At 40.6% G+C, this 25090-nt stretch overlaps 1 protein-coding gene across 1 annotated transcript; it reads right to left on the bottom strand.

Moving 5' to 3' along the window:
* Window positions 1-2216: 2216 nt before the first annotated feature.
* On the bottom strand, window positions 2217-24608 carry YPEL1 (yippee like 1). The gene is made up of 5 exons (XM_065692510.1): window positions 24232-24608; window positions 20115-20397; window positions 9129-9172; window positions 7616-7724; window positions 2217-6695 (listed from the first exon to the last, which is right to left on the bottom strand). Exons 2-5 carry the CDS (start codon window positions 20229-20231, stop codon window positions 6606-6608), a joined length of 360 nt encoding a protein of 119 aa, XP_065548582.1. The 5' UTR covers window positions 20232-20397; window positions 24232-24608; the 3' UTR covers window positions 2217-6605.
* Window positions 24609-25090: the final 482 nt, after the last annotated feature.

The following is a 25090-nucleotide window of genomic DNA, read 5'->3' as shown; positions in this document are numbered from 1 at the left end:
CAGTTATTTAACAGGGGCAAAAAGACATCTAATAGAAGGTTCGCAACTTTTAGATGAGGCATTTGCCCGTCTCTGTCCATCTGGAAGTCAGGGATCCTCCAGGCATGTTCCAGCCGGTAAAACACAGCAGCGGGTTCTCATTTCCAAAGCTATTCTGGTAACCCAATTACTAATGGTGCTTTTACAGTCCCTTTGCTCCACCAAAATGCAATGGGATATTACTGTGAACATCTTGAATATGAAAGATACTTCTGTGTTATTTGAATCTTTTTTACTTCGATTATAACCATGTCAAAAATCAGGTTATTCAATGAATAGCACACATTCCTCATAAAATGCTGGTTTTATCCTTACTTTTTTTTTGGTCAGATCAGGAAAGATCCTTTTTTCATGCTGTACGGCAGTAATGCCAATAAAAGGAAGGAAAAAAAGGAGTCTATCTGAGATGGTAGCTTATAAGCACATGAATAGAAGAAAGGGGAGCAGGCCAGCTTCCATTTTTCCTCCAGATGGAAATACTATGTTTGATCTCATATGTAGAGCATCCCCCTCCCTTTATGAGATGAAACGATGGATTATTGAAGAGACACTGAATCAGCCTGCACTGAATGACTTCATTCTCAGCCTCAGGCAGCCCAAAGAGGTCACATTTGATGCGCTGTTACCAAGGTTCAGTAATTGCTGAACATTCAACTAAACCAAATAAAACTCTCCCAGAATCCCACGTAAGTCCCTGCTACCAATTCCTTACTTCACTCAAGGTGCTCAAAGCAAGAAACTGATGGTTTTTATCTGGATTCTACGTACCCTCCTGGTTTACCGTGCTTAAAATAATCACGATGACATCAGTTAGCCTACCTAGGAGTTGAGAATTTCCAGGAAAATCTGATGAACACTTAGCACTCACCTACATCTTGTCCTAGCAGGCAAGTCTGATGGAAAGCATTCCTTGAAAACTATTTTGCATGGTTTAATGTGATTAAGGATAACCCTACACCTGTTCTTATACAGAAGAGCAAACTAGATCACTGCACCAGTCTCTTGCTACGATTTTAAGAACTGTTAAAAGGATATTTTTACTCTTACTATAAACAGAACTTTTATGTGGGATTTGTTTAAACTGAGGTATTGGTTCAAGACTTTCTAATTAATATGAACCTTTCATAATGAAGTCCCACTTAACCCTTGTTTTTGTAATTACAGCCATTAATACCAATATGACCAGATTAATCTTCGGATTAATCTTCATTGCTTTCCTTGACCTAACAATTTCCTAAGCATCAATGAGTGCCATAGACTGCACCTTCAAACTCAAAAGTACTTGGGGGTTAGTGGGAGCCAGGTTAAACATGAACAGGGTGTCCCCTAACTATAAAGGAGCAAACCACATGTTGGGGCTACAATAGGAAAGTAGCCAGCTTATCACAGACATCATCTCTCTCCTAATCATCCCTTCTTACCCAAACCTCCTGTTTTGCACAGATGTTCCACTGCAGAATGTGAGGCACTGTCGTGCCTGCTGCTGCAGGCAGCTGATGATACACTGGCATTGATACACAACCTTTGGGGAAGAGCTCGTATCTGAATGCTGGTGGGAGCCCTCCACAGTTAACAACACTCTGTACCTCCTGCAAGTACACAGGTGAAATAAATCTGACTCAATACAAAGCCTGCTGTGACCTGGGCTCTTGGAGGGAGACCACCAGTTTTTATCACGTTTGTTACTGACTCACAGCAGGGACTTCTAACTGCACTAACATGCAAGAAGACCATTAATCTGATTACAGGAACTACAGAAGTTCCTCCCAGCCAAAGCAGAAATAACAGGTTGAGTGCCTGTGATCAGAGCTCTTCTGGTCTATAGATGACCAAGTTAAAACAACAGAAAGCACACCCACACTTCCTTCAACTTCTCTGACCGTTAGTTTTGGGGTGTGCAGTGTGTTTTTGAAAGCACTTCACAAAGGTTCCATGATTGGCTTAGAATAGGCAAAAGCTCTAAAAGCAGCACCACCCCTTTCTGTATTTTGGAAAGACTAGTGAAAGGAAAAAACCCAAACGTTTAGTGGCAGTCTTAAAACCACACACATCATATTCAACCCATATTCAGGTGTTTTTAAGAGCAACTAAGAGCACTGGCTTTATTCTCTGGCCTTATCGGTTAATAAAGCATGAGAATTCAATAAGCAAGAAAAGACAGCACAAAACCCAACAACTCAACAAAACAACTGAAAGCTTTTATTGTGATACCTCAAGTAGATACAATATAGTGAAACAACAAATGATGTACAGTATTGCTAGGACAAAACAGCAACACAGCCATGTCACCTGTAAAAGAAAGCATTGTAAAGAGTTTAAGAAACAATGAGGCACAACTCAACCGCCATTTAGGACTCATGCTTTAGGCCTTGAACCATCTGTAACAGTCCTTTTAAAACAAACCTCTGAAGCGTCTGTTCCTTCTGCAGTAAGTTTTTATACTGCTCGTTGGCTTAAGATGAGTCTCAATGAAATACAATGAAGTGTCCAAAAAGTTTAACAATAACAGCTTCTTCCACTCATCGCCATTACCAAAGAATGGAGATGTTTGAAATTTGGTCTGTGAGACTGTAGGGCACTACTGTTGCAACCTGACTGCTGAGATGAGCGTGCAGAAAAACTCTACAAGCATTACTCAGAGGGAAGCATAAATCCACCAAAAATGAATCCACATAAATCCACACAGCATTCATGAACTCTTGCACTAGCTTGATACACCAATAAGAAATACAGATGACCATTTGGTTATGGGAGCAGCGATGACCATGTCAGAACCTCTGAGATTTTCATTCAAAGGAATTTCATAAACTGCATTCCCCATAGGTTGCAAAAGGCTGCAAGCATGCAAGGTGTACCACCCCGTCTGGCCATCATACTAGGACTTGCATGTGGGAAATTAAGATGGAACTACCACAGACTTCAATTAATACAGTTTTTCACTGTATAGCTTACAATGAACAGGGGAAATTCATATTCTGGCCCTTTTTACTGGCAGATAAAATTGAGATTACTAGACCGCTAAAAGCATACAGCAAGAGTGGTTAGGCTGATGTGTCAGCAATCCCTCGCCAAATTCTGCAGCTGATTTCACAGCAAGTTTGCAACTTAACAGAATCTTTACAGATGGCAGCACTGCCTTTTAGTCATCAACAAGGTTCTTATGAGTGACCAGCCAAAGAGTAACTCTAGTGTTTGGAGGCAGACTCAGTCCTGGAACACCGTTGTTACAGCCATTATTTTGGACCTGAACAGAGAACGTGTGGTCAGATTACCAGAATTACATCAAATGATAATTACTTTAGGACAGGCGTGGCTTTAGAGGTTCAGAGGAAAAAACAAAACCAAACCAACTTTCAATACATGTACATTTTTGCTAGCAAATTCCTATGCATCCCAATGAACATTTCTTCTAAGCCAGCTCATAGTCAGTTCATTTGGTCCAAGAAAGAGCCAGCAAGAAACAAAGGTTCACAAAAGCTTTTTGTTACAGTTTATAAAAAACAAAATACAAAATAAATGTTAAGACCAACAATAAAAATAACCAGTACAAGTAACAAAAGTGCTCAAGTTGGAGGGGAAGTAAACTTGCCCAGAGCAAAACACATACAAACTTTAAATATAATCTTTAATATATTACAAAAATTGGTTAGAGGGAAAATGCTTTAGTAAAATTTTTTTCAAGTAAGTTTATTTTTCTTTCAAATGACTGCTGGAGGGGTTCAGTGACCAGACTGACCCCTTCACATCAGCCAGCAGCCATTGCTATCTGGATCCTACTTTCACCAAAACCAGTAACAAGAACCCTCTAGATCTTTGTAAGGGAAGAAAATAATTGCCACTGCCAAGCAACACAGAAAGAAAATTCACATATTCCCTCAACAGAATGAGTCTCAAGGATTGTTACATGGCAGCATGAAATAGCAATTCTGTACTAGTTCTATTCTTCAGTCCTCCTAAGCATCTACTCTTAAAAGACCAAAAAGAATATTGCTTTGTTTGGTTCTCTTAAAAGCCACAAACATCATATATAGATCATTAACTCTTTATGCCAGTAGTCTGAAGCTCTATGTGCTAAGCACTTGATGAAGTCCCAACCTTTGGCATCAAAGTTAATTAAGGTTTTGGTGAAAATGTCCAGTTTGAAATATAAACAATGCACTGAAAAAAGAGGTTGAATATCTAAGTAGAATCAGACTGTTACAGACAGCATTAACGTACTAACACGAGACAGCCAAACCCCCAATTTTAGAGAGAAAGTTTTTTTTTTACATATTTTCTTTAATTTCAGCTCTCTACTGAAAAGCAGCCATTACTTTTGTCTTCAGTCCAGTGTACTGCATCAGCAAGTCTGTGACCAGGAAGTAAGAAAAGCCCAAAGATGCACAAACTTCAAATAATCACACTCACAAGTATCAACATTGCAACTGGACTTTGAAGCCAACACAAACGTTTTGTTGATAGATACTTTAGTGCCTTCTTTGTTGGCAACATACATTACAATGGAGGAAAACAAAATCCCAAGAATTCCAGGTCAAAAAGATCAAGAGACAGGCAACACCCATCTTGCATCAATGAGATTGCTTAAAAAGAGACTCGAAGCTTCATGATGTCAACATTAAGTAGTAAGTGCAAGCTACAAAGTCCAGGTTGAATGCAACTGTACCACCTCAGGTGTTTGGATTGAAACCCAACAGCTTTAACTACTTCTCTAATTCTTACATTTTCAATTCATAGGTATAGATTACTACAACATCTTGAATGCAGTTTACTCAGCCTGCATCACAGAGAACGTGTACACATGGGCGAACTTCCTTCTCACGCTTCCTCTCCACAAGGACACTGGAACGCTGGTTTTAAGGATTTATATTGCCCCTACCCATTGGCATAATTTTTCAGGTATGACAAAATTTCTAAAGTGCAGCAGAGTTCAGAAAGCCTATGAGAGATTCCCAGAAACCTAACAGCAGCAACAGCACCTATGGCTTATTTTGCAGGCGCCATATTAGAATTGTTATTGAGAGAAAATGATTCTGTATTGCAAAGCTTCCATACTGTTCAGTTAGAGTACTTACGTAGTGTTCAAGGGTTTTTCCCAAACATTTTTTCCTCAATCATGAAAAGGATTAAAATACAAAAACCTTTCAGAGCCTGTTTAATTTGAAAATAAAGTTAGCCATTTTATGTAGAACATTTCTTTCATAGTTGCTCAGAATTTGCATGCACAGATACCAACAGCTAACACTGTGCATACACTTTCCAGAAGTTCCTCTCACTAACTCATTCCATTTAAGAAACAGCACAAGAACAAAAGAGAAGGTGAGTTTCCTATAATTTATTATAAAAAGGTACTTGGGGATGATTTAGCCAGCAAACCAACAAACCCTTTCCCCACCCCCAAGTTTTAAAAACTATCTTGTTATTTTAGTCTATGAAAAACCGAGTCAAACTTCCCTTCTCTCTCATTACCTCTTTTTCCTACAGGTACTGTATTAATTTTCATGTCATAGGCTCCGGCCATTTCTCACAAAAATAAATATTTTTGTTGCAATGTAGCAGAAGCAGAGTACTTAAACAAGTTTCCTCAATATCAACCTCTTTGTCCAGTGCATTAGGACTATACAGTTACATGGAACCAGCCATAAAACTTTACTGATGCGCAAGTCCCTGTTACTGGCAAAGGTACAGTACCAAAACTCCTTTTTTTCTAATACACCGACTAATTTTTATTCTTTTTCTTTTTTTTCCAAAATAGATGCCTTTTTTTTTTTTTTTTGCCTTTTTAATCTTGCAAGCTATAGTTTTATAAATTTCTTATCCAGCAAACTCCTTAGGGAATATGTTGGTCTTCAATGAACATATTCTGTAGCATTATTGATTTAAAATCCTTCTAAGGTATTTCGTTAAGATACCAAACCTGCAGCATAACCTTTCCTAAGAACTTGAGATCTGCTAACTTCAGTCAGTGCAACTGAAATAGTTTCTTAAGTGAGCACTGTACCTTTAACCAATTCACCTACAAGATGTACATAGGTTGTGGTACACTCAAATTTAAAAAAGAAATCAATAACTACAATACTGCATCCTCTTCACTGCCAAACACATCAGAAATTGCTACATATAAAAAAGCACCCCATCCCATACATTCTTTCGGACTGCTCAGATATAGAACTTCTACAGGACTGGAGTGTACGTGTTTAGGCAAGAAGCATGCACAGCAGAAGGTAGCATTAAAGGCATAGGTCAGAGATAGATGCTAACCAGTAAAATCTGCTTTCAATTAGTGAACTGTTTCTCTAGTTTGAGAGAGTTTAGAAAAAAGTCATCCAAAATGTTCCAAAACAACTGTTCACACAATAATACACGTACAAAAAGAGGGAACTTACACAAGGAGAAAAGGCAAACATGGCCTGAAATAGCCACTTACACTACACTACTCATTTGTGAGGTTTCAGAGTTCAGTGATACTCTCAGGGCCAATCTAGCCAAGCTCTTCCTTTACTTTGCGTTAGTCTTTGTAAAGCATGTTCCACAGAATATTGTCCAAACAGAAGGAAAAAAGTTATGATTCACTCCCAGCCATTGTCTTTTATCATGTGGGCAAGTTCAATGATAAATTTTCCTTCTTTGTATTTCTGACTGCTCTCAAAAGCATGTTCCTGGAAAGGAGAAAAATCAAGACACTAAATTAAGCTGGGGAAATACAGTATTTTAAACATCAAACTTCCATTAAAAATACAAACCAGGAGATATTCCAGTTAACATCCCATATTGGTTACAGCAAATCCAGGGCAGGAGGGAAGAAACAAACGAAGAGGGTTGAGAAGGAAATAGGAGTAAACTTTTCATAAGCAGACTCAGCAAATCCACTGCACAACAGATCTTGCTTTAGAACTTCCCTTTTTTTTTAAGTGAAGGTTAGATTATGGCATGTTATGTGAATTTCCTTATTCCCAGAAGCAATGAAAAGAAGGAACAGGAACTTTTCAAAAGCTCTCCTCTATACTCATCGGAGGGAATGCATTAGGACAACTTCTTTCTGTAAGATCTGAAGCTGTACTGAATCAATGAAAATCCTACATACAACACCCAGAATCTAACATTTTCAAAGCATCAAACTTGCAACGGCTGCAAGTGTTGCAGGTAACTGTGCAAGCGCACAGATAACTTGTCACACAACAGAATCAAGTGCACATTAGATGCAAGCAGTGTAAACATGCTCAGTACCTTTTATTGTAAAATATATTTTTGCTATATGAGCCAACTTTTGCAACCCTAGAAATTAAAGACTTACTTTGACAATTTCTTCTATCTGGTTTAGTGTATGTGGTTGGTAATCTTGCAAAAAGATATTAGTATTAGATAACTGTAATAGCACCTATAGCTCATGCTTGGTTTGCGGTCCAAAATAACATTAACTACCACAGCATTCCAGTAATGTAAGGAAGCAAAACTGTAGTACAGTCTTGATACATACAAAAGCACTAAAGCTAACTCACCTAAACTAAGTATAAGTGCTACTCAAGTATCTGTGCTTCAACATACAAACATTTATTAAAGACTTAAGTATATTGCTTACGTATTTCCATCCAAGAGTGGTTTTACAGTTTTCACAATAGATATCTGCTACAGCATGTAAACCTGTCAGAAGAACTCTCTCCTCTGCTGGACCACAGCCCACGTTTACCCTGAAAAAACCCAGAGAAATTACATATTACATTAATTGGATGAGTGTTTCTTTTCTTACCTGTAATCCACCTTTTTTCTTTTTATACTATTTTTTGTCTATGAAGAAAAGTGCCTAACTTATTCAGTGCTGTAGAAGTAACTTCCTCTGTTACACTGAGATGAAGGACAGGAGCTATAAAGGGTTTTGGTTTGAGCTTTTCAAGTGGCTAGTCTAAACAGCAAACTGTGATGCCCACTTACTCTCATCAACAAAGACAGGCTAAATAGTTAACTTTAAAAGAACAGAACACTAAGCAGTAACTGGACACCTCTACAGTTTCAGGCTTTTCTTCAAAAAGAATCTGGGACCTCTATAATGGGAGCCTGTCCCAGTAAATCAGCACTGGTACAGCTGAATTTAGAACCAACTCCAAAATAGCAGCAAGGAAAAAGCCTCATAAATATTTCTTTGCTACAGATCAGCAGAGTAAGCCACAATGAACAAATAGCAATATCAAAACAAAACATCCCATGAAGTACTGCATCAAGTTAGTTTTGTAATGACTAAGACTCTATGTAGAAAACATGAGGCAAGACTAAACCAAGTTTTTAGACAGTGTTATACAAGAGGAAAATTTTGCCATTTTTGCTGTTGTATTACCAGATTCTTACTACTACAATTATACTAGAAGTCCCAAGTCACCATTTAACAACTATATATAAAAAGAATTTCAAAGATCTGCAATCAAATCCTTTGCAGTTCCAGCTCCATTATCCTGGTCTAAAATAGACTAAGACACTTAACTGCATTTCTTTCTCCAGAAAGCTGAAACACATTAAACTGCTGAAAAATAACGATAAAAATTCAATTCTGCATATTAGAAGCTTAAAATAAATCCATTAGCAAATTCAGAGAGCTTTATATCATGGGTAGGACGTGCCTAAAATTGCAAACGTTAGGCATGATAAGATCACAGAGACCTTTAGCTCTAGCACATTTACAATATTCAAGGTCATATAAGATGCCCCAAGTTCACTGAAACATTAAACTGTAAATGTATCTAACTATCACACTGGAAAATTCTTCATTAGACTTCAGCAGAGTTGTCTAAAGCAAATTTAGTCACACAAAGCATCTCTGACTTCTGGAGTATCTCAGAACAAGACAGTTACCATTACGTACACAAAATTAATTCTATATTAACACCTTCCCCTAAACTTTCAGCTGTTAGCAGAATTGCTTAAAATATAAGATAAACTAGTATGTGCAAAGGGATACTTACAAATCAGCTCAGTAGCTCTGCAATAACTACTGCTGGTAAAGCCAATGTTAAGAAGAACAGGGCAAAGTGCAGCTACATCCACTTGTGAAGCATACAAATAAAACCCCGCTCTGTAGGTAGTGTACACAACAACATACTTACACAGAATTAAAGAGGTAGGCTCGTCCCTGGCTTCCCTGGAAGGACTGCATAAAAGAAAAAGAAAAATGCACTTGTTAATAAACACAAAAGCCCCCACCAAACAAAAAACCTTTCCAGAGGGTTGTGTTAGTAAGCATATACATATGATACAGATATAAACTATTTCATGAATGACTTTCTACCAGTTCTTTAGAGGAATGCCTGGTCAGCAAAGTTTTCACCCACATCAGATTTTTAGCAACTATTTTAACTTGAGTATTAATACTCAAAATAAGACATAACACAAACAAAACATACTTTTCCCCTATCCTTCTGCAAGATACCAATTCTCATTTTCCTAGACATCCTTTATGCTAATTAAAATAATCTGCTTTTAACTCAAAAGGAATTATTTCCATCCCCTCTGTTCTCTTCTGCTGCACCCAAAAGATGATTTATTTTGGTTTTATTTCATCATTTGACGTTAGACCAGGGAAATTCTGCACCAAGCATAAAACCAGCATACGGTATTCAGGAAATGCATCTGATCAGTTTATAAGCTTGGCTTTATTTTAATAAAACAATTATCATCAAATGCACAAACACAGCCATATGCTTTCAAATCTCTCCCATTCCTGATAGACTGTGGACAAAACTTGACTGCTAGACCCTCCTGGCTGGATCCAAATTAATGTTTTAGTTCAGAGCAGTAGCGCAGTTTTGAAGTAAAACCCCTAATCAACCACATGTACTGGGGGTTGGTTTTGCTTGCAGAGCAGTTTCAGTGCCTGTGAACTACATCTCTGTTCCTTCTGTACAGAACCAAACCAGAAGCTCTTCTACTGCACACTCTACAAATGCTAATGAAGACACAAAGGCCTGAACCTCTGATCAGACAGCCTTGAGCTACAAACATCCTGGCAGAACTTGTGAGCAGACCAGATCCAGCCATAGGTAAAACATTCAAAACATATGTAAGAACATCACTCCTTTCATCTGTTTATATGTTTCTTCTGTATTAAATTACTTGATAATTTAGACAGAGTCATTATTTCCCATTCAAACAGGATCACACTGAAATGGAGTTTACTTTTTTTTCTCTTCCATACTGAATTCCATTTAAAAAGACATCCCAAAACTGCCTTAAAGTACTTTTTTCCAGAATTTCCCTAATTTCAAAAGAAAATTAATTATTCGTGCTGAAGAGAAAGTACTTTAAGAATCCCTGCAGTTCTAGTATTGAAGATCAGAGACCAACTTTCCAGAAACCTACATGAGATCAACATGTAAGGTTTTGTTAGGAAACTCTCACTCTGAGTATTTTTGAATGGTTTTAGTAACGTTAGGCTTGAAGTATAGGCAGAAGGACCTTTCTCCAATGGATGCTTCTTGACGTGTATTTAGCTACACAATTAGAAGTCACTTGACACCAAATAGGTACTTTGATAGCCTAATGATCAGCAACACAGTAACTGTTCTATCTTAACTACTTGGAACAGTTTGGAAAAATAAAATTGTAAAAGGTAAATATATATAAATGAACAGTTTTGGATCATCATTAACCAGATTACATACTGCAACAAAGAATGTTAGAAGAAATCTAAATGACTTTAGACTACTCTAAGTAGCAATGGTGGCATCTGTAGGCATGTAGATGTGGCACTTTGAGACATGGTTTAGTGGTGGACTCAGCAGCACTAGGTTAACAGTTGGACTCAAAAGATCTCATAGGCCTTTTCAACCTAAATGACTCTATGACTCTATCTATAGCAAAGACAAAAGAAAAGGTACTCTCTCCATTAGCTGGAAGTCTTATTTTTCACAAGGCAAGGAAAGAAAGATGCAGTACAGTGAAAGCTAAAACTTCAGGTAGGACTGACCCTGAAAGGAGAGATTCAGTTCAGTACAGTCTGAACTGCTCTGCCAGAAAGTAATCCTTACACCTTCCTTTCAAACATACAAAAACCCCAGTTCAGCTCTCCTGAGATACTTAAACATGAATCACAAAACTGGCAGAATGGTATAGAACCTACAGTCTGTAGTTTCTATACAACAAGCATTGCTCTCTAAATTAGAGCCTCACAATCAGTAACAAAGCAGAGAATGCTTACTGCAGATGAAAATAAAAACTATTAACGCATATACTCTCAAAACCTGTCCATTACCGAATGAGTAACTAGCTTGAGTCAATCCACAATAATTTAGAGACAACTACAGCTGTGCAACCCCAAAATTTAAGAAAAAAGCAAACACTTTAATGATTCTCTTATTCTTTTATAAGCAAACTTAAAACTAGAACTTTATTGTTCCATGCACCCAAAATTAAGAACAAGAACTTTCAAAGACATGATGACATTATTTTTTGTTAAGCTACTGTAAAAATTCTTAAAAGTTGCAGTAATTTCTCCTTGCTTTAAAAATTCTATGTTCGGAATTAGAATTCACTAATCCTTTTTCAAACTGACCAAGAATTACTCTCTCTTGTTAAATTTATCATGTGCTAATTTCTGCATTTACATGTAACTACACATGCCAATCACATACAAGTTAAAGTGAAGGGTTTTTTTGTTTGGTTCTACACAGTAACTTGTAAGCGATGTATATGCCATACTTGGAAGTTCCCAGCTAGCTGGGTGGAAAACAAAAAGAACCAAAAACCCTCTAGAACAAATCAGCAGTCAGAAGACCTACTGAACTATGATATGCAATTATTTCTGCCAAGTTTATGTTTAGTCTTGACTTAGTATCACCTAATAAAAGCTCTCCTTCGACCCTGCATTTCTCAAAATTAAGCAGAGGGTAGCAGCAGGATGCCAGAAATAGCAGAAAAAAGCAGCTCTGACCCTCTCTTGTTTCATAAGCTGAAAAAAACGTTCTAGCCAAATGAAATACAAACCATGGCTTGGAAAGTATTGCTTGTTTTCTTTCATCCTGATATATTTTTAAAGATTACTTTTCTTGCATTTCTTGCCTTTTTGCCCTAAATATACTGTACTCTCCTCCTAGGGTTTTCCCCCTCAGAAATGGTCATATTCATTACCTTCAGATTTTCAGTATATCAAGTTAGAGTGGAGGGAGAAGCAACACAAACCAGAACCTTCTCCTAGGACAGTGGTACAAACATCCCACTGTGAAAACCTCCTCCATTCCCACCTTCTCTAGCTTCCTGTTAGCAGAGTTTGGCTGATACCATCTTTCTTACCTACATACATGCTGAGAAGCTAAACATCGTATTTACATGCCATAGGACAATTGCTTCTTTGCCCAGCTGCGAAGAGCGAGTTCCTCCATGTTTACATCACTCACAGATAGCTTAACAGCAACCTGCAGCAACTTGCGTTACTGTGTTCAGGAATATAGAACAAGGGTCTAGGCAGTTCAACCACATCATCAGTGTGTCACTAAGCATTTAATGTCTGCAATTCACCCATGGGAACTCGTATACACAAGCTGCAGTAAAGATACAAAATTTTAAACTCCCATGGCTTTTTCCTTATGAATTTCTTAACTCCTCAGAGCTTGGCATAGTTTCTTACTCACATGAATAGCTTTGTTCCCCAAAACCTGTATATAGATACACATCTGTCACATATGTGTTCTCTTGACCATAGAATATTGATTAACACATTAAGGTTCCACCTAATAACAGGTGTAAGAAAGATTTAACATCAGAGCTTTACTTCCTGATGCATCCCATTACTAGAAATTAAAAGAAGACAACTAATTTCAGCACCCTGCTTGCTGAGCTTGTAAGTTGGTTATAAACAAAGTATTTTGCATAACCAGAAAAAAGGAATACTGAACAAACATTTGTTTTTACCAGCACTAAGTTTCTCACACTCTGCACTGTATGATTCAGTTATAGTGATATGAATTTTAAGAGACTGTCAGATTAAATGTCTTGGGTGTCAATTCCTCAAAGGAAATGTGAGTATTTTAAATGGCAGTGTCAAGGACCAACAGGCATAACTGTTCAAACCAGTCTCCAAACTGCTTCTCTGGAGAATAAACATCACCTATGCAAATGCAAGCTTTTACTTTGCAAGGTGTGCTCAGCACTTCCAAGATCGTTAGCACTACACATAAATCACACTTAAACCAGAACATTCTATGAAAACTGTGTCTTACCCAGTAGAGAGGCATTAGAAAATAGTGGCAAGCGTGACCTCCAAATATCATCAATAATGGCTCACATCAACCAGTACTTTAACATAGAAGCTGGCAATTTATCAGCTCAGTATCTGCAGTTACAACAAACTTTAAGTCTTCTTTTTCATGGTACTCAATTAATATTGCATTGACGTATGAATTAACTTTTCCCCTAAAAAATCCACATCTTTGTCCATTCCTACAAGAAGATCTACAAGATTCATAACTTTTTGGTTTAGTACAGTTTAAAGTATCTAGACTGTCTGATTGCATAAGCAAAACTGTTCAACTGTGCTAAGGTCAACTGCAAGAACAGTTTGGTTATTATGATCTTTTCAAGTCAGATGACAGACCTCTGTCATCAATATATTCTGTAGTAAAGAAACCTTACAAATGTTTCACTCGCACCCTAGTACACACCTGCAAAATTAGATATAATCTATGCTCCTAAACTAAACCCATCATTACCTCTAACACCAGGATTAGCTTTTTACTCAGGAGAAAATGAAGTTATCTGTTAAGCAGAACACGTATTTACTGCCCTAAGGCATACCTAAGGGCATGAGTTGGGGGAGAGAAGCCACTAAAAAGCTTATACAATTAATTATTCCCCACAGATGGGATTAGACTGCATGGCTAGAGATCATGCCCCATTAAAAACATCCAGAGAAACTGCCATCTTTTACATGGCAGGCATTATTATAAGCAAGTAAAAATGGCATTAACAGTATCTTATGAGTATGTTATGAGTAGCTTGGAAGCTACTCATAACACAGAAAGCCAATTCTAAAGACTGGAAATGAGAGAAGTTCATGGTCCATTTTTTTTCGTTTCATTTTCCTGAGTTTCCTTTCACATTCACCAGACTTCACTCTACAGGCTAAAATGGATCAACCTGGATTAGTATTCTGAACAAATATGCAATTCAAACAAATGCTACTAAGTAATTCCGAAGACAGTATTCTTAGGGGCAGTGTTCTAAAGATAATCCAGAAACACAAGCTGCTCCATATATTTCGCTCAGATCCAGCTCCTTAATGCTGTACACAACTAGAGACAATGCTGCTCCATCATATTCATCGTGTTAAAAAAAAAGTCAGCATAGATTTTCATTCTGATTTTTCATTACTGATTTTAATAAAGCCAGCTATAAAGTTCAATAGGCAGAAACTAAGTTTAAAAAAATCCACCCCAGAAACTGCATGTTTGCAGATCTGGCAAATGATATTTCACAAAAAGGCAACTTCGTCAGGCAGGACAAGCTGAGTTTTACAGCATCTTGAATGTATTTCAGAAATGATTATGCCAAAACACGAGTAGAACACTTCCCTTGCACACTTTCCAGCTCCGTTAAGCCTTCAAATCTATTCTTAGCTGTTTTTCAAAGATTGCTTCACTCCCAAAAGCTGGATTTATTTTCCCCCAACAGAAAAAACCCAAACAAACCACAAGCCAAGAAACTAGAAGCCTCTTCAGAAAAAAAAAGTATCACCAGAGTGTTTATGAAATTAGGCCCATTCCCAACTTTTTCAGCAGGAAACAAAAATGGCCTTCAAGCATACAACAGTCCCAACTATATTTCCAAGTATTTCTTATATCATAAGCAAAGAGAGATTACCAAATTGAATCAAGCTAAGAACAGCATATTTACTTAAAGAAAATAAATCTTTAAAAAGTTCATCTTTAACTCATCTGTTAAACAGTGGATGACAACCACAGATTGCTAAACTAGGCTAAAAACGCTTTGGCATCTATTTAAGCTGAAGACTTTTCCTTCTCATCAATAATATAACAGCAGACATACAGAATGCCTTGGAGAACTAAATTTAATCACCAAGATTGTTCTTTTACACATAAGGTGCAAGGATTTCCCAGTGAAGTCAATGACAGTTATGTGTATATATATACCTTTATGCAGAACTTGTTCTTGAAAATATTGACACATCTAGTCTTGTCTGTGACTTCATTTGCCTGTTTCCCCTCTGGTCAGATATGCTTTACAATGAATGAGACAGAAGAAAGTGACAGTATTTATACAAGCATCTGCACAAAGTAATCCAGATTTTCTTCCATCCTGAGCATTAAGGCACAATGTAAGACAATTCAGCAGTCTTTCAAGCTGGTCAACCTTGAGTAACAAAGCATTATCCTTTGCAATATATCCACTAGGTTCCAAGATCTCTATTAAGTATTTGTATTTCTTTGTCATTTGTTGGACTGTGCCTGAATGCCTAAGCTACTGGAACTTAGTGGGTACAAGCCATTCACAAGTGCTTTGGAACTTTCACTCCTGAAGCAGTATTTGCCTCCTGTAAAATTAAGTGCTGTTAATAATCACTGCACATTTTCTACCATTTACAAGCAAATCAGAAGAAAGCTCTTTCAGTTAAGCCTTTCATAAAAGTTACTTCAGAATCACTTAAAGAGCAGCACACACATTTTGTACACACCACAAAAGTGGCAACCTCCCCTGGACTTCAAAGTGTGTTACAGAAGTTTCCCCTCAAAACTAAATTATGCCCATTTTTAAAATTGTTGGGATTTTTGGAATTATTATTATTATTAGCATAAAATATTTGGTAGCTTTTTACGTGCTATTTGAACATTTTAAACCCAACAAGTACCTCCTATGGCATCAGATTTTGCCTTATTCTTTATTAAAGACCTGTGGTTGCTTGCTGACAGAGGTTACTTCTGTCTCTGCAGTCACAGTAGGATATGATTTGAGACATGTGCATTTGCTTCTTTAAAGAAATAAGAAAGCTGCACATTCTTCCCCTGTGCTTTGAGCATCCCCAGCATCGTGAAGACTTGTATACTCCTACTAGTTGGGTTTGGGGTTTTTTTCATGTTTAACCTTCATTTCGAAGTCTTGTCCAAAGAAACAGAAAATCCAGCATTTGCAGACTTGTTAACAGTGCAAATCAGTAGTGTTCAGGACATACTTAACACTGCTTCAAAACTGCACTTATTTCAAGTCATCTAGAGCTCGTCAGGTTTATTATGCATCTTTCAAATCAGTGTCTTCTCCAAGAAGACTGGAGATTTAAATTATTATGGCAACTGTTCTTATACGCATACATTTGTTCAGCTGTAGAGACTATTTTTGTCAACATCTATGCTGCTGATTACATCTTAGTTTGGAACTCCCATATACACTATCAGCCTTCTTCCCATTCCTCCCCTTTCCCCAAGTTCCTGCCTTGTGGCAGAAAACACAAGGTTATAGAGTGAAAGTAACCGGAAGCGTACTCTCTATTTACTAACACCCAACTTGAATACTAGGCAACATGTTGAGTCATTTCATAGTTGCAGAGAAAACTAAAGCTACCGATGATGAACTCATTTGTGCAGGTAATGTTTTTATATCATGCTATTATCTGCCTTTTTATTTCTAAGCCACTGCCAAGGCTCTTGGTTGCCATTTTATCACCAGCAAGGACACAAGGGGAGGAGTGGAGGATATAGAGCTTTGTGATCAATTCTGAAGTAAGAAAGATCCTGCTGCTCAAACAGAGCAGAAATAAAATGAAAAGGTGATTCGCGTACGCCATCATCCCTGTCAGACAACTGGCATCAACAGTTCTCAAAAACTGAAGAACTACAACTCTGAAGTATTGTATTCTGGGGACCAGAATCAAAGGGATGATTGACAAACACACATCACTCTTTGCTTTTCCAAGCGAGACCAACATTTAAGAGAAACACCACTTACTTTGTAGCATGCTCATCTTTTCATCTTGAACTTTGAAACGTTATAGTGTCAAGTATAACAAACGCTTATGCCTCAAAGCACATTAGAAAACTAGTTTTAGCTGCTTTAAATTAAGAGCATACCATATATTTTGGCTCTTTTTTCCCTGACCATACAGCAGAATAGACAATCACTACATACCCAGGAAATGCAGGGTGGGGGTACAATGACACCCAAACAAAGTGGTTACAGCTGGGCAGCTAATACTGTTTGCCTTTATACGCTGAAGAGTATTTGGGAGACTACAGTTCTGGAATGAGACTGTACAGTAATCATTTGGAAAAAAGCAAAGCACCCTGTAATCAGGGATTTAGCTTTTAATTACACCCTCAACGTAAGGTGGGAGGGGGGGAAATCAAGTTGGGCAGTCCAGTGCTCTGCTCCATCAATAAATCCAGAACAGCCCAGAAGCTGCACTGTTCTTCATTAACTTTAGGTTGTATAGAACCAAACTGCTACACTTCAGGTTATTTTAAGTATTTTTTGCAGGGGCCTGGTAGTGACAGTGACTAGGATTCTAGATATTGTTGGTGTAAATGAAAAACTCATCATCCTAAGTTAATTGCACATAATGTGCATTAATGAAAGCACTTTCACAGAAATTCAGAAACAGGATTCACATTAAAAGGATTAACTGTACCTCAGAATTGTTTTCAGTTCTGTCCACAGCCAACTGTCTAGTACATTTCTTCAATTTTTATTTTCCAGGTTAACCTGTGTTTTCATGTGCAGCAAACAAATCTTATCTCCTCCCACCACTCCCCAGGACAGCACTACTTATTTTTAATGATCCAAGTGTATCTTATTATTGCTTTGCAGTTGTTTCCACCAGAAGAACTTCTCCACTGTTAGAATATATAGAAGTTAAGCTTAAAGGAGGGCAAGTTTTTTTAAAGCTATGCTCCAAATACAATAGACGAAAATGTTCTTTTTATTTCAAAAACATAAGATACACCTCACATTTAAATGTATATCTAACCACACAGATTGAGACAATAAAACAAGAAATCTTAAGTTGACAGAACATGGGTCAGATATCAAATAAGCATATAGTAACTTGAGAGTTCAGAAACTTCCAAGATATCTGCAAAAAAATATGGAATTCAGAAATGAAGCAGAATCCATACCTAATATCCTTCCCAATACCATCAGAAATAACTTAGGAGTAACTACTTCTATTTACTAGATAAATTTAGCTCTCCCTGTTTGGAATTGAGAATTTGATTATTTTTTTTTGATGTTTGAAATTTATGAAACCAATATGAAAATGCAATTTGCTTAAGAACATATTAAAAATATTCTGCTAAAACTCCCAAGATCTTGGAGAGCAACCAGCTCATGTGGTAGCTGTGGCAATTAAGTAGACCCACAAAAAAACTTAAGTCCACTAGAAAAAGAGCTTCCTATGAAGTATGTGTTCTTGGATAGTTTTCTTAGTGAACTTATACATCTCAAGAGACACAGCTAGCAAAATTTCATTCTTTTTTGTAGGCATTTATAACCTGAAGTTCAGGAAATGTTAACCCCTCCTGCCAGCTTTTGGCCCAGAACATGTAGGAATAAAGCTATGATAGCTTGCAATTTAGAATCCCATGTTTTGAAAATAACCCTTATACTCAAATTCTGCAATCATCATGGAAACTTATGAAATTCACAAAAAGGGGAGGTGCAGAATGGATATTAGGAAAAAATTTCTCCACTGAGATGGTGATCAGGTACTGGAACAGGCTGCCCAGGAAACTGGTGGGATCACCATTCCTGGAAGTGTTTAAAAAAACATAGTGACACGGTTTAGTGGTGGACTTGGCAGTCCTGGGGTGGAGGTTGGCCTTGATCTTAAAGGTCTTTTCCAACCTAATTGATTTTGTGAAAACAAGGCCTCCCTTTTTTCTTCCTTCACATCATTTTATACACGTAGCTAGACCATTGCTTCACATTTGATGTCACATAGGCAGTTCCATGCCTCAATACAAGTACTACGTTGAGGGAAAGAACTGTTCAGGGGAAAAGACTAAAGGCAGAAGAGAAGCAAGCAAGCAGTAAGCAACATGGCCAAGAACTGTCACCAATTTTACTATATGAATCAGAAAGTTGTCTTGAGACCTAAGCAAAGATTAGTAACAAGGAAAACTGCACAGGGAAGATCCATTATTTCCATATAACCTTGTAAGGGATACGCAAACAGATATACTTTCTCCTCGCCCAAGGAAAACCACAAACCAAAAGTAGCAGCATTCTCAAACTCCATCATCTCTTCAGCATCCAAGAAGCAGCATCACCTTAGTGTTGCTGAACACACAAACAGGCAGGAGCAACAGTTAACAGGTTTGCCATTAAAATTTTATTTCACAGAATAGTAATGTAGAAAGCACCCTCTTAGGAAAAGGTTTGAAAAGCAACCGAAGTGTTTTCTCCAATACACCATTAAGAGCAAATTCATCAGGAGCTTATCTGAAGCAAAGAATGAACCAGTCTGTCAAGTACTTATCCCAAACTTAAAGCCTCCTTACATATTTTATACATCACAAATCATGGTTTCTTCCAGGAACAGGTAAGAAGGACAGGCCTAGCCTGTTTTGAGGACCCACCCATCCTCTAAGCTTAAGTTTAGACAATCCAACTATTCTAAACATTTCTGGCTAATCATATTCCTTAGGAACTGGTACACAACAGAAGCAAGTGTGTTTACAGGTTCCATAATAGAAACGTAACATTCTGAAATAGCCAGTTTTGTGAGCTTCAGTCAGAGTCAAAAAGTAATCTTTATCTGGCATAACCATAACCAGAGTAATTTCTCTACCCAAAGATCCATCTTTTCTTCTTAGCAGCCTTTTCAGTTTTGACAGCTCACAAGTAGTACCTACCTGACAGTACACAGAGCTTGTCAGTACGGGGAATGTATTACAACAGCCTTTACGTCAAATTGAAAGTTTCCAGAATATACCCAGACCTCAGTATGCAGCATATATGACCCAAGAGTGAATCAAGGGAAAATATTTTGACGGATGTGTCAATTTGCATCCCTTATCTACTGGGAGCAGCGATACAGTGATAACCATTTTGGTTAACAAATAATTCATGAGGTCTCTAAACAAGCCACTTGCCTTGGAGATCAACTCATCGTGATTGGCTAGATGGGCTCTGCAGTGGATACAGCTGTAGGTTCGGTGACAGTTTGGCAGGTACGCCTGGAACGTTTTTGATTTTGTCATTTTTACCATCTCTGCTGGTGGCTCCTCACTCAGCTCAGGGCTGGCACTTGAAGAATTACAACTTTGCTGAACTCGCTGACAAAAGAAACACTGGAATATGCAAGCAAAAGCCGTTGTTGTTCTGGAGTGTGTGTGGCACTTTCCACACAAATGACAGAAGAGAAACAGTCACAACCTGTAAGTGAAAACAGCAGAACAATTAGCAGCTTACAACAAGGCCAGAATAAACTCGTTATTCAACAACTCTAGACATAAAGCAAAGTGTCATCTAGAGCAAATACCGGGCTGCACTACAGGCCCTTTTTTCTATGCTGCACAATTCAAGTTCCATTCAATATGGCAACAAGCAGTTCTGTTCCACCAATGGCTTCTACATCGCGTTTGTAATGAAGGAGGAGATTCAAACAGTTCACAAAACACAAGCACATTCCACAATCTACCAGGAAGATTCAAGATATCCATGCAGAAAACTACAGCAAAAAGGCAAGGGATTAGAGAAAGCTAATTGTTTTTGAAGTTCAAGTGGTCAGTTCCAATGTAGCAAATGACAAGGAATCTTAGAACACACTTGCCATGTCCAACATTAAACATACAATAGATATTTGCACTTCAGCTTTCAGCAAAAGTCTTGCTGTATTACACCTGGCTTTAAGTCAAATACCAAGATGCTGCCGCCCTAGTCAAGGATCCACATCTCCTCCTCTTTCAAGCTCAGCAGAATTATGCCTTTAGCCAAAGACCTTTTTGAGGAGTATCCTGATCAAAGCTAATTAGATACTTCCTCATTCTACCAGAATAGTCTAATGGGTGCTATAAAAAAAATCACGGTCAGTTCTACACAGAAAATAGCCAACTGCATTCTTAATCCTCAGAGAGTGCCTTTAAGAGGTATTACATGCACAGAGAAGGCCAGACCATCCTGCAAGGCTGGAAAGGCAAGCCTTCAAGGGTTTGCCTGAAAATTAAGGCATCTAAATCTTTATAACAGCATCTATTGATTTGTCAAAGGCCATCAGTCACCAGGCTATGTGCACCAAGCTAATGAACAACCCAAACATGAACACTGCACAGTCACTTACATCATGGGCTATCAGGTGACTGGCAGAGTAGGTCAATAGCACAAACACAGAAATGAGAGCCAATATAAAGAGTTTACAGTATCTTGATCCAGCTATTAGAACAGGCATGCAAAACATTTATCACAGTTATAAACTGTATGCAGGGCAGCAGTTAACCACTCTTCCAGCAGTAGGATACTTGTAAAACAAATAGAGCTGATAATGAAAGCCACATAAATTAAAGATTGTTTATAGGAAGCAGTCACGGTGCTTCAGAAGACAACTTGAGAAAGTAATCTGTACAGCAGGCCTAGCACAAGAGACAGCCACAGCAAGATTTTAACACCAAACCAAATCCCTTTAATCTTAACCTTGACAGCAGCAAAAGAGAGTCAAGAACTACTGGAGGACTTGCTAAAAGAAAATTTCTTACACAAGAAGTTGCACAGGCAGAGATAAGCTACAAACAAGACAAGTAGCATAATATGCAATACAAAAAAATAAAGCAACAATGGGAACACTTTGCCATCCAAAGCACGTATCTACACATCAGAATGAATGGACTTTTGTCAGTCACTAAAAAGCAAAAAAGATTTGATAAGGAATATCATTGTTTGAAATATTAACCCAGTTAGCATGAAGAGCAGAACTTAATTATTAATAGGTATACAATACTTGTTTAAATTACTCTATTGTCCCAAGATAATTATAGCTACAAAGGGAACAATGATTAGGGGGGGAGAGGGGGGATCTCAACAAACAAACAGAAAGAAACCAACCCCAAACAACCAACCAGTTTGCATTTGTAGGACAGCTAGATATGAAGCTGTATTTATTAGAGACAACAGATTATAGGAGAAAGACAACCTAAGAAATACAGCCCTGAAAGTTAAACATGAGGCTCCCTCTAAATTCCCTGCTTGAACTCCTATTTAAAAAGATAAAGATCTTATTCAATGTCACAGAAATGGAAAAAAAAATAGCACACCCAACTCAACAAACAGGGCTTCAAAATGAAAGGCACCACCAGCAAAGATATTGTGACTTTGGATTAGAGCCTTTCAATCAGCAACTGAAACACGAGTTCAAAGCTTGCAGAAGTTCAGCAAATTGAACACAGGAGGAAAATATTTTTCTTCAAGACATTCCTAGAAGCTCTTTTTAATTCATGCTTGTAAATGCAACCTGGACTTTCTCAGAGTCTATATACTGAGCCCTTCAACTGCAGGAATAAAGCAATTCCAACGCTCCTTTGAAAAACTGTATTTGATATTGCTCTCTTCAACAAGAGGGCAATCTTAAGTGTTTGATACACACCCCTAAGAGAACGTGTTGCTCTGTGACATTGAAGGCAAGATTCAAAGTTTAAACTATTTCTTAGCTTACTCTAGTAATGGTGAATAAACCCAGTCTGACTTCACAGATAGCTGTGAGCAGCAGCAGGTTCCATGGCTGCTGTTCAGTACTCTGTGGAAAGCATTATAAAAACCTGAAGCAACTATTCATCTCCTATTCTTAGGGAACACCACAATCGGAGCTTTGGTCATGCACATGACAGCTAGGTTTTTACCGAAGATCCGAGGAATTCGAAAGAAACTGCAAGTCTAGGTGCATACAGTCTCCTGCCAGTTACACACAAAGAGAGCGAGCAGGCGGCTGTCATTTCCGAGTCGCTGTCAAGACCCTGTTTCGGGGGGCCGGTCTGTCCCCATTACCCCAGATCATCTGTATTCGCCGCCGACTCACAGCTGGAGCCCCTTCACCTTCCGGGCAGGCAGCGGCCCTGCCCCCGGCACGGAGCCCTCCAGCCCCGAGAGCTCAAGGCCGCTATTAGGGGGATAATTAATTAAGAGCCCGGGCCCACCGCCCGCACGTGACGTCACCGGGGAGGGCCGCCGGGAGGCCAATGGGCGGGGGGGGGCCGGCCCCGCCCCGCGCGGCTCCCGGATGTGTAAACAAACACCCCGATGAGCGTGGCGGGGGGGGCGGCCCCACCGCACCGGGACCCGCCCCGCGGGGCGAGCTCAACACCCCCCCCCCCACCGGGCACCGGCGGGGCAGCGGCCGCGTCCCCGCCTGCGCGGGGATGGCCACGGCGCTGCGCGGAGCCCCACGCGAACGCCGGGGGGAACAGCAAGCGGAAGAAAGCGGCGTCCCCGGCACTGCTGCTGGGCGCCAAGGAAGGGAGCGACACAAAAATCCCGTTTAGGAGCCGTTGAGCCGCGCAAAGCCTGTGCACGCGCTGTTAGCGGGCTGCGATCCCATTACTCCGGCAGGGAAAACCTGGCAAAGTTCAGGACTGACACACCGGAGCCTCACTGTCACTTCAGATACCGAGAAATAACACGGGGGAAATATACACGCGAGGAGAAAGTTGCGGGCAAAGGCTCGGCTTCCCCGCCGGGGGGGAGCCGCTTCCTCCCTCACGCCGGAGCACAAAGCCGCCGCTGCGGGTGACGCCGTTCGTCGCCTTTCCTCTCGCACTCGCGGCGATCCCGCGGAGCACCGGCTCGCTTTGCCCAGCCCGCCGCCGGGCACCGCTGTACGCCATCACCAAGCACAGACCTGCTCCCGGCAGCCCCGGGCAGGGACCTCCGCAGGACAGCAGAAAGAGCGAAGGGGGGGAACCCACCGGACCCCTGCCCGCCGAGCTCGGCCTCGCCCCCCCCTCACTTATGTAAACCTCCGCCACCCGCCCCGTAGCGAGGAGGCTACAGGCAGACAGCGCTGCCGTCATTTCCAGGCGCTATAAATAGCGCCCGAGCCCTCCTCCCGCCAGCAAAGTTGCCTCGGCGGCCCCGGCCCCGTGCACACAGGAAACTGCGGCCCCCGGCCGGGGGTGCAGCACGGGGGGCTCCGGCCGCAGCCGCCTCCCGGCTCGTGTTCCCCCACCACAAAAATACCCCGGTAAACCGGAGAGGAACCGGCTTCTCGCACGCTCCGGTACTCACCGCTGCGCCGTGCCGGCTCCACTCTCCAGCCCGGACTCCGGGCAGCAAGCGCGCCCACGGGCCCCTTTCCCTCAGGGGGTGAGGCGGCAACCCCGGTCCTCAAGCGGCTGCCAAGGAGGGCTCAGCGCTGGGCCCTCGCCGAAAAACAAAGACCGGGGGGGGGGTGGTGGTGGTGGTGGCTTCGCTCGCTTCGAAGGTACCTTCTCGGCGGCGGGCACGGGTCATAAACGGGGGCTGCCTGCGCGTCTGCCGCCCTCAGCGCCGACGGCCGGCCGGGGCATGATGCCGCTATCGCTCCCGCCGCCGCCGCCTTTGTTTTGCTTCCCCCCCCCCTACTCCTCCTCCTCCTCCTCCTCCTTTCTGCCCGGCGCTGCTGCGGCCGTTAAACGCGCTCCCAACAGCCGCCGGCAGCCAATCACGGCGAGGGCGCGCGCCGGCGCGCGCGCGCGCTCTCTCTCTCTCTCCCCCCCAACCCCTCCCACCTCCCCATCGCGCCCGCCCCGCCCCTCGGAGCGCGGAGCTCCGCCCCCTCATCCGCTGCTTTGTGGAGGAGGAAGGGCTTGGCCCCGCCCCTCGCTCAACGTTGAGCGAGGGGCGGGGCGTCCGTGAAGCGTGAGGCGAGCGCCCCTCAACGCCCCCTCCCGGGCCTCAGGCCGTGCGAGGCGGGGGGAAGCAGCCGCAGCAGCAGCAGGAGCAGCGCCGGCTCTGAGGTGCTGCCAGGCCTAACGCTGAGGTGTGGGGTCGCGGGGACGGGTGAGCGAAGCGAACGTGAGGTAAACCCGGAGCCGGAGCAGCCGGCTCGGTTGTGGCTTCATCCCCGGGGTGTTTCCAGAGGGGGCTTTCAGGTGAGGGCGGTGTT

Source organism: Lathamus discolor, chromosome 12 (assembly GCF_037157495.1).
Source record: "Lathamus discolor isolate bLatDis1 chromosome 12, bLatDis1.hap1, whole genome shotgun sequence".
NCBI lineage: Eukaryota > Metazoa > Chordata > Aves > Psittaciformes > Psittacidae > Lathamus > Lathamus discolor.
This window is presented reverse-complemented; position numbering and strand designations above follow the sequence as displayed.

Bases quoted from the DNA above. Each gene is read 5' to 3' on its own strand.
- YPEL1 (XM_065692510.1), bottom strand. From the start codon at position 20,231: ATGGTAAAAATGACAAAATCAAAAACGTTCCAGGCGTACCTGCCAAAC. The intron at 9,173-20,114 runs GCAAGTGGCTTG...TCTTTTATGCAG, and splicing joins ACGATGAGTTGATCTCCAAG to TCCTTCCAGGGAAGCCAGGG. The intron at 7,725-9,128 runs GTAAGTATGTTG...GGGTTTTTTCAG, and splicing joins GCCTACCTCTTTAATTCTGT to GGTAAACGTGGGCTGTGGTC.